General features: G+C 54.0%; 1 protein-coding gene across 1 annotated transcript; it reads right to left on the bottom strand.

Annotated features, from left to right (window-relative positions):
• Positions 1 to 8,432: 8,432 nt before the first annotated feature.
• LOC108511432 (protein FANTASTIC FOUR 1-like) lies at positions 8,433 to 9,343 on the bottom strand. The gene has a single exon (XM_017843745.3). The coding sequence runs from the start codon at positions 9,279 to 9,281 to the stop codon at positions 8,460 to 8,462; it is 822 nt and encodes a 273-aa protein (XP_017699234.2). The 5' UTR covers positions 9,282 to 9,343; the 3' UTR covers positions 8,433 to 8,459.
• Positions 9,344 to 10,367: the final 1,024 nt, after the last annotated feature.

The raw sequence follows: 10,367 nt of genomic DNA, 5'->3' as shown, positions 1-10,367 counted from the left end.
TACTTCAACTTATTGTTTTACCGACCCTCGACTTTGTATCCTAGCCTTTGGGCTGCTTGTCAATGAAGACATGCTTCTTGGCCGTGTTTTGTTTTTCTTTCCCCTAACTTGTTTAAGTGTCTGAGTTCCGATTACACTGATTAGGGGAGGCTCTGAGCTTGGATTCTAGGAAGCTTCACCAAGTCTTGGAGCTCGGATTTGAAGCTCGCAGAGGTCGCCGGGTTTGGTTTTTGGATTTCTGAGGCACCAAGCTCGGGCCTCGGACCCCCGAGAGGGGGCCTTGTTAGATTTGCATAGGTCGCTATCGGGGTATTTGGCCAAGCTTTTGAGTTTGGCTTTTTGGACCGTAGGTCCGAAAAAATGTTATGGCCATTCCCTGAAGGGGAGCATGAGCCAATAGTCAAACTGTCATCGGGGTTTTTATGGTTATTGCCCTCGGGCTCTGCCGAGATTCTGGCAAGCGGAGTCGGAACCTGTAAAGAGTACCTCGGCCCTCTTGATCTCGATCAGCACGCCCGTGATCGAGGTCATCTTCACAGGTCGACATCGATGTCTCAACGTATGGGGGCCGAATCAGGTCCTTACTCAAAAAGGTTTGCATGAGTTGTCATGGGGGCCACCGGTAGAGGAAGCGTGCACGAGGTCGGGGGGACCTCGGTCTTGGATCAACTCGTAGGGGCGACCCAGCCTTGGCCGGGATGAGGTCCCGATCTCAATCGGGATTTTGTTGGCAATACATGGGTAGATGAATATAACAAGGCGGGTGTCAAGTGGGATGTACCTCTTGCACCTCCGAGATTGCGTGCCTCGTAGCGGAGTAGATTGCTTTGTTTCCTGGCCGGTCTTCGAAGTCACCCTTTAGCTTGGGGTCTATTTCGGGAATACCAATTGAACCAGGGGGTATTGCCGTTGTTGAAAGCTTTCACGAGCGTTGCTCTGTTGTTGCTGTTGAATGTCCCGGAGGACCGTCAAGGCACTGTCCCCGGTTTCCTCGGATTGAGGGGGGGGGGGGCGTAAGCTCGTCATCAGCTTGGCAGTACTTTCCGAGGTCGAGGGAGTTCGGAACTCTACGGTCGACTCACAGGGCATCCCGACCTTGGTCGGGGTATCGAGCGCGAGGTCGAGGGGCTTGGGTTTGCTATCAACCTGGCGTCGCTTTTCGAGGTCGAAGGAGTTTGGATCTCTACGGTCGGCACTCGGGGCATCTCAAACTTAGTTGAGGGATCGTACACGAGATCGAGGGGTCTGGGGCCGCACTCTCGACCCGTGACGCTTTCCGAGGTCGAGGGAGTTTGGGACTCTACGGTCGACACTCGGGGCATTCCGACCTTAGTCGAGGAATCATGCGCCAGGTCGAGGGGTCTGGGGACGCTCTGTCGACCTGCGACGCTTTCCGAGGTCGAGGGAGTTTGGGACTCTACGGTCGACCCTCGGGGCATCCCGACCTTGGTCGAGGAATCGTGCGCCAGGTCGAGGGGTCTGGGAACGCTCTGTCGACCTGCGACGCTTTCCGAGGTCGATGGAATTTGGGACTCTACGGTCGACACTCGGGGCATCCCGAACTTAGTCGGGGTATCAAGTATGGGGCCGAGGGAGTTTGGGCTCATCGTCGACCTGGTGGCACTTCTCGAGGTCGAGAGAGTTTGAGACTCTACGGTCGACGCACGGGGCATTCCGACCTTAGTCGGGGTATCTGAGGATCACAAACGACCCAATATTAGAGGAGACATAATCATAATCATTGTGAGAAGACAAATTATTGTAAAGAGGAGACAGGATCCATGTTCCTGATCGCCCGGAACCCCTTGGGATTTTATTGGTAATACATCCGTAGATTCTCGGAATTCCAGCTTCGCGGGATAGGGGTTCCTTCAAGAAATTTCAACTTGTACGCTCCGGGTCATTGCACTCGAGTGATTTGATACGGTCCTTCCCAGTTCGGGTTGAGCTTTCTTTGCTCGGCGGGCTGAGAAGCTTCGGCTCTCCTGAGGACGAGGTCCCCCACTTTGAAGAGCTTGGGCTTGACTCTGGAGTTGTAGTACTGGGCCGTTTTCTACTGGTACCTTGCCATGCGGACTCGGGTGACCTCTCGTGTCTCTTCGACGAGGTCCAAGTTATTCCTGAGCCGGAAAGAGTTGGAATCGGCATCGTAGTGCTCCACCCTCGAGGAGGAGAGGCCGATTTCCAGCGGGATAACGGCCTCCGTGCCGTATGCCAGGTTGAAGGGGGTCTCACCAGTGGATAATCGGAACGTAGTCCGGTAAGCCCAGAGTACGTTGTACAGGTCCTCGACCCACTGTCCTTTGGCCCGATCAAGCCTAGCCCTGAGCCCCTGCAAAATAGTTCGATTCGTTACCTCGGTTTCTCCATTTGTCTGAGGATGCGCGACCGAGGTGAAGCGGTGGTCGATGCCAAGCTCGGAGCAGAACTCCCTGAATTGAACATTGTCGAACTGGCGGTCGTTATCTGATATAAGGATACGGGGGAGTCCGAATCTGCATATTATGGATTTCCAAATGAAGTCCTGCATTTTTTGCTCGGTGATCCGGGCCACAGGTTCAGCTTCGACCCATTTGGTGAAGTAGTCGATGGAGACGACCAGAAGTTTTCTTTGCCCGGTGGCTAGGGGGAAGGACCCCAGAATATCAATTCCCCACTGGGCAAATGGCCAGAGGGCGATAATTGAGGTCAGCGGGGCCGAAGGTCGGCGCTGGATGTTGGCGTTCCGTTGACAATGGTCACACTTCCGGACGAAGTCCGTTGCGTCTTTCTGAAGCGTGGGCCAAAAGTATCCTTGCCGCAGGATCTTATGGGCTAGTGCCCGGCCTCCCAGGTGGTTTCCACAAATCCCTTCATGGACCTCTCGGAGGGCATAGTCTGCCTCCGAGGGGCGGAGACATCTAAGGAGAGGAGAAGTAAATGACCGACGATAGAGCTTGTTCTCATATAGGACGTACCGGGGAGCTTGACGCCTGATCCGGCGGGCCTCCAGCTCGTCGTGAGGGAGGGTCCCATCCTGAAGATAGCGGACGAACCCGTCGATCCAGCTTGGCTCGATGTCGATGCACATGGTTGGTTCAGGTTCCTCTGTGCTGGGTGTTCGGAGATATTCGAGCACCGTTGTCTTGGAAAGCTCACTCCTGCGGGAGGTCGCCAGCTTAGACAATTGGTCCTCCCTGAGATTCTCCACTTTGGGAATGTGCTGGATGCTGAAGGAACCTAGGGCGGACGTAAGTTCCCACACCTTTTGGAGATATTTCCGCATCGATGGCTCCTTTGCTTCGAAGTCTCCCTGGACCTGGCTTACTATTAGCTGGAAGTCACTGAAGGCCTTTAGGTCTTCCACCTTCAGCTCCTTCGCCAATTTGAGTCCGGCAATGAGCGCCTCGTATTCTGCCTCGTTGTTTGAGGCTGGGAACTCGAGGCGTAGGGCTTGCTCAGCCACCACCCCATCCGGGCTGGTGAGGATGAATCCCGCTCCGCTACCCCCCGAGGTCGAAGAGCCGTCCGCATATAGGACCCATGGCAGCCTCGGGGTCTCCTCTGTAGGTGTCAGTGGCAGCTCGGGGTTGTCCGGCAAGGTTTACTCCACGATGAAGTCGGCAAGTACCTGAGCTTTAATGGCTGGTCTGGGGCGGTATTCAAGGTCGAACTCTCCGAGCTCAACCGCCCATTTGGCAACCCTTCCAGCATGATCCGACTTTTGCAATATTTGCTTCATAGGCTGGTCGGTCAGTATGGCTATGGTATGTGCTTGAAAATAAGGCCGTAGTCTCCGAGCTAAAATGATCAGGGCAAAAATTGTCTTCTCAAGCTTAGAATGTCGGGTCTCAGCATCCCTGAGGACCCGGCTGGTATAGTAGACTGGCTTCTGGAGCTTGTCCTCTTCCAGGACCAGGACTGAGCTCACTGCGACCGGGGAGACGGCCAGATACAAGTAAAAAACCTTGCCCCACCGAGGCTTGGTGAGTAGCGGGGGAGAGGCCAGAAGGCGCCTGAGTCCTTCAAAGGCTTGCTGGCATTCCTCCGACCACAGGAAGTTCTTTGGCCGCTTAAGGATCTTGAAGAAAGGGAGGCAGCGCTCGGCCGACCGAGAGACATATCTCCCCAAGGCGGCGACCCGCCCGGTGAGCCGCTGCACTTCTTTAACTGTCCTTGGAGGTGTCATCTCTTGCAGCGCTCTGATTTTCTCAGGGTTGGCTTTGATTCCATGCTGGGTTACTATGAAGCCGAAGAATTTGCCCGAGGTAACTCCGAATGCGCACTTTGCGGGGTTGAGCTTCATTTGATATTTCCGGAGCTTGGAGAATGTTTCATTGAGGTCGGTCATCCACGTAGACTTCCATATTTCGGCCGATCTGGTCTTCAAAGATTTGGCTGACCAACCTTTGGTATGTGGCTCCGGCATTCTTCAGCCCGAATGGCATCACTTTGTAACAATAGGTGCCTTTGTCGGTGATGAAGGTCGTCTTCTCCTCATCTTCTGGCGCCATTCGGATCTGATTGTACCCCGAGAAGGCGTCCATAAAGGTCAGCAGCTGATGTCCCGAGGTGGAATCGACGAGCTGGTCAATACTGGGGAGGGGAAACTATCCTTCGGGCATGCCTTGTTCAGGTCGGTGTAGTCCACGAACATACGCCATTTCCCGTTGCCTTCTTCACGAGGACTATATTGGCAAGCCAGTTTGGGTAGGAGACCTCCCGGATGAAGCCGGCCTCAAGGAGCTTATTCACTTCCTCGGCTGCGGCTTGCTGCCGTTCCGGGGCAGAGCCCCGTTTTTTCTGTTTCACAGGCCTGCAGGTCGGCTTCACCTGGAGTCGGTGGATCATGACCTCAGGGTTGATTCCTGGTATGTCGGCGGGCGACCAGGCAAAGACATCAACATTGTCCCGTAGGAAGCTGATGAGGCGATCTCTCTTGCGAGCACCAAGGCCGGAGCCGACCTGCACGGTTAGCTCGGAAAAATTTTCTCGTAGAGGAATTTGAATAAGAAGCTCACCGGGCTTTACTTGCTTCTTCCAGAGGTCGTCCCTTGCGTCCAAGATTTCTATGGGCAGCGAGCGGCCCATTGCTTGAGTTGGCGCCTCGGCTGATAGCTCTTGCCGACTCGACTCTTCAGTTGATTGCTTTGCTTTACAGCTCGCCATATAGCACCGTTTAGCCATCAGTTGGTTCCCGTGGACCTCGCCTACTCCTTGGTTGGTAGGGAATCGCACGAGTATGTGACAAGTTGAGACCACGGCCCGAAGGGCATTTAGCCCTGGTCATCTGAGGATGGCGTTGTAGGACGAGGGTAGGCAGACCACAAGAAAGTCCGTCCTTACTGTACTTTCTCGGGGGGCGAGGCCGACCGTCACAAGAAAGCTGATCTCGCCCTCGACCGGGACCGAGTCCCCAGTAAATCCGACCAGCGGGGCATTTATTTTCCGAAGCTGGCTTCCTGTTGACCCCATTTTTTGGTAGGCGTGGTAATACAAAACATTAGCTGAGCTTCCATTGTCAACCAAGACACGTTTTACATCAAACTTATTTACAATCATAAAGATGACCACAACGTTATCGTGAGGGGTCTCAACCCCTTCCAAGTCCTCATCCGAGAACGAGATGGCTTCAGAAGTGCGCTGGCGCTTTGGGAGGATTCCTTCCCGGGCTGGCTCTCCAGCCGAGGTCCCTCCAATTACATTGATGGTGCCGGCGATGGGCCTGTTGTCATTCGGGTTTTCGGGTGGTATGGCTTTTTCCACCGGCCTTCTTTCCTCACGTCGGTTCCTTACGAACCGATTGAGTACTCCGCGGCGAATAAGCGCCTCAATCTCATCTCGGAGCTGAAAAACAGTCCTCCGTGTCGTGCCCGTGGTCTCGGTGGAAGCGACAGTACTTCCTGGGATTGCGGGGAACTCCTGTATCCCGCATAGGAGGCGGAGGTCGGAAAAAGTCCCGACCTTCAATCTCCATCAGAATCTCGGCTCGGGGTGCGTTGATAGGAGTGTAGTTTTCATACCTCCCCAAGTGCATCCGAGGTCGTAGCGGGGACCCCGGCCTAGGCGGGGACCTCGGTCGAAACTGTCCCCGCTGTCGAGGCGGGCTTCTCAGCCGGGGGAGGTTCTTCTCTCGGCGGGGGGACCGGCTTCTTTGACGGCCGCGCTCTTCGCGACGTTTCTTCTGCTTCTTTGAAGCTTGTTCCGTTGTACCCCGCCTGGAGGCAATAGCCTCCTCGGCCTTAGCATACTTCCGAGCTCGGGCCAGCATCTCGGTGAAGTCGGCAGGGAAGCTCTTCTCGATAGAGAGGAGGAATCTGTAGAAACGAGCCCCAGTTTTTAGTGCCGACATGGCTATTGACTCGTCGAGCTCGCAAACTTCCCACGTGGCGGCGGTGAAGCGGTCAAGATACTCCTTGAGGGATTCCCCCTCCTTCTGCTTGATATCTAGGAGGGAGTCCGACATCCGCCGCTGGCGTCGGCTCGCAGCAAAGTTGGTGGCGAACTGCCTGCCGAGCTGCTCGAAAGAGGATACCGTGCTTGGCTTCGGCCCGGAAAACCAGAGCCGGGCTGTCCCCCGGAGGGTCGCTGGGAAGGCCTTGCAGAGCACGGCCTCCGAGGAACCTTGCAGGGCCATGAGAGCCCGGTAGCTTTCCAGGTGGTCGAGGGGGTCGGTGGTTCCACTGTAAGGCTCCACTTGAGGCATCTTGAACCTCGAGGGGACCGGCTCGTCCTCAATCTGGCGGGAAAAGGGGGACTTGGTGGTGAATTCAAAGTCCCCCTTATGCCTTGCTTTTCCGCTGCGGAGCGCCTCAATCTGGCGCTCCAGGTTCTCGACTTTCCTGTCGAGCTCCCCAGCCCGGAGAATTGTCGCTGTAGTTTGCTCCAGCTCGCGGTGGTCCGGTGCCGACTCAGCTTCAGAGAGCTGGGGTCTTCTGTCTGAAGATCCCCCCGGCAGCTCTCTCCGGGGAGACACTTGCTCTTCGTTGTTGGCCCTGGAAGAGCCGTGAAGGTTCTGACCTTGGAGAATCGGGCCGTTCGGAGGAAGCACCGGCGGGACCTGGGCCTGCGGGATGAGCGTAGGCAGGGCTTCCTCGCGCCGCAAGCCTTGGACGGTGGCGGCCAAGGCCTGGACTTGTTGTACCAGAGCTTTGAACTGTTCCGATAGAACTTGGGGATTCGGATCAGTCGGAGAAGGCGAATTCTGGACAGAGTGTCCAGGACTATGCGGGGGACGCCGGGAAGCATTGGAGGCTCCCTTACTTCTCAACTTCATGACCGCGACTCGGTCCCTTCCTCTAGCACCAACTGTTGCTGGAAATTGGACCCGGGGGCGGCCGTCGGCTGAGGAGGAGGAGCTTCGGCGAACTCTGGCGGGCGGCGATCTATCGGCGAGCGGCGTCCTCCGTGGAGGGGGGACCTGCAAAAAGCCGGTGGCCGGGGTTTCCGGCGCCGGCCCTCCGATGCTTAAGTTAGAGGGGGTTTGAATTTGGGAGAGAGGAAGAGGGAAGAAGCGTTCTGCCTCCTTTCTTCTGCCTTCAACCCCCCATTGAGAAGGAGGGGTTCCTCTTTATAGGGGGGTCGGATTACCTGTGATGTGATGGGCGAGGTCGCCGTACGGCTTAGCATGTCGCTCGAGTTGGTGCGCGATCAGGTGAATTAATGCTTCGATGTCGGAGGTGAGGCCGGGATCAGAGAGTTGTCACGACTGACTGAACGCTGCCGAGCCGATTTGCCGTGGAGGACTGAGGATCCGTAGATAACAAGAGCCACGCGCATTGATTGTTGAGTGAGCCGGCGATACACATTAATTGTTGAGTGAGTCGGAGATACACATTAATTATTGAGTGAGTCGGGGGTTTGCAGAGGTCATGCGCATTAAATGCCGGGGGCGGTGGTAGGGTATGGCCCCTGACCAGACTTTGGCAGGATGCAACCGCGGCAAGTGGGCGGCGAGGGCGGACTTCCGAGGTCGGGAGCTCTTCGGGTCAGATGTTCCGGGGTTGGGCACCGAGCTCGGCCATCCGAGGTCGGCCGTCATCCGGTCCTCTGACGGCAAGGTTCTCATGCATTCAGAGGAAAAGCTGCGCTCCCCCAACAGAAACAAACAAGCGAAACATCAACAATATATATATATATATATATATATATATATATATATATATATATATATATATATATATATAGCGAGATTGAAGTGTAAACATTCCAAAAAAAATCTATTTATTGATTGCCAAAATCGTTGGGCCCCTAAAATTTTATCATTTCTTAATCTTTGTAGAGAGAGTAAAAAATATATATTACAGAGACCAGCTATCAACCAGAAGGTCCAAAACCAAGTGAATATCGGCACACGTTGTTTGTCCCGTTGTATTCGGCAAGCTGTTTCAGCAGCCTTCCCTACGACCTACGACCTCGAAAGCCCCACCGACTCTGCCAGCCTGGCAAAAAAGAGGTGATCACACCGCGACCCGCTGACCTCACGCCGTCGTCGCGCGGTGACTCCACCATGGCGGCACCACCTCGTAACCGCTCACGGACTCTTGGCACCGCCGCACCCCCTCTATTTCCCCCATCCTCCACTCCCACCTCTCCACCCTCTCCCCTTCCTCCTGCTCCGCCGACGGCGCCACCTCCGCCGACGGCGCCGCCTCCGCCTCCCTCTCCTCCTCCTCCTCCTCCATCTCCGGTTCGATCAGGTGCAATACGAGCCGCCTGTCCTCGCGCGTCACGGCGAAGATCTCCGGCCGATCGACGGTCGTCAACTTGATCACCAGCCGTCCGTCCTTCCTCTCCGGCACCAGACGTTTACTCCGTCGGCCCCCATTACCCGCCAGCCAACTCAGCGGCGGCGGGAACACCATCTCCTCCCTCCGCCACCCGGATCTCCCCCTCCTCGATCTCCGCTCCGCCTCCGCCTCACCGGCGCCGGAAGAGCTTTCCTCTAACTCCACCGCCGCCTCCTCTTCCCCGGCCACCACGCTGCCGTCGCAGCAGCTCTCGGACCCGAGACTCTCGGTGCAGAGCCCGAGGCCGTCGTCGTAGCAGCACTCGTGGAGGCCCCGGGCGCCGGGATCGGGCTTCTCCGGCGCCGGCCTCCCTGGGCCCGTCTTCTCGACCACGTTCGCTGGCTTCGCCGTCTCCCTGGCGAGGATCCTCAGACCCTCGCCGTCGCGCGATGACATACTCCGGCACCGCAACAGTGGCGATGGCGGCAGCGGAGCCGCCGGCGGGGTCCGCCGTCCCTCCGGATCTGGAAACCCTAGCCAGGTATGTACGCTCTTACAAAAATATATCACCATTTCCCCCTTCTTTTGGCAAAAAAAAACAAAACGAAAACAACTTATAGGTCAGAATGTCGAAGCATTGGAGTTTCGACGGGAAACAAAGACGGGGAATGGGAATATATATAGGGCTCGGGGGAAAAATTAATTAATTTAATTTAGAATAAAAAGTTGGAGAGCAGTGGAATTTTACTAAAACTGGGGAAATAGCGATGGGGATTTTGACTGGGGGAGAAAATGAGCTGGAGATAGGAATCCAGAGGTATCCCAGCTGGCTGTGCAATGGCGTAAGGGATGGTACACGTGGATATATGTAGGGCCACTGGTTTCAAGTGGGTCCCATGGGGAATAACCGGTGGGCCCCAGGCGGATGACACGTTTGGCGAGGGTATCATAATCCGAGATCGGCTAATTACGGATGGTTAATGATATTTGGGATTTGAATCGGTTTGGATTGTTTTGGCAACCTGTAATTTGGATTGGGAGAGGAATATATGTGATGTTTGGCTGAAAGCTGGATCGGAATGTTCGTAAATGAGGGGCCGGTGAACGCATTCCCGCTGTTTAGGGCATTTATAATGAATCAAATGATTCTCAATATTAATAAAATATCCGACACGGGTGATGGACATAATACAACAATCCATGGTTATCCATAAAATCAAATGTTTCTCAATATTAATGAATCAAAGGATTTAATCAATTGATTTTTTTCATACATATCCTTCTAAATATTAAAATTCGTATGAATATCGCTTTAAAATTGATATTTGTATAGATATTTATTTTGCGTGTATACTCTTTATTTTTTCTTTTTCTTGTATATGTGTCCCCACTATCTAACACCCTCAAAAAAATTAGCTGTTTAAAATTAAAAATAACTAAAATATCCTTAATAGGTGGATATGCAAAAGAAAATATTTATAAAGATATATATGCAAATAATACTTTGTGAGGGTATTCATGTAATTCACATATTTAGAAAGATTTATATGTAAAAAATTTTAATTTTATTTATTTATTTTTAGTTTGTTTTAACGCTCGGATTGAGAAGGCTATATATGTAAATTTTAATATTTAAGAGAGTATGTATGGAAAAAAAAC

This window comes from Phoenix dactylifera, unplaced genomic scaffold, assembly GCF_009389715.1.
Source record: "Phoenix dactylifera cultivar Barhee BC4 unplaced genomic scaffold, palm_55x_up_171113_PBpolish2nd_filt_p 001819F, whole genome shotgun sequence".
NCBI classification, from domain to species: domain Eukaryota; kingdom Viridiplantae; phylum Streptophyta; class Magnoliopsida; order Arecales; family Arecaceae; genus Phoenix; species Phoenix dactylifera.
This window is presented reverse-complemented; position numbering and strand designations above follow the sequence as displayed.

What these genes read in the sequence shown, in the direction of transcription:
- LOC108511432 (XM_017843745.3), bottom strand. Translation starts at nt 9,281, where the DNA reads ATGGTGATATATTTTTGTAAGAGCGTACATACCTGGCTAGGGTTTCCA.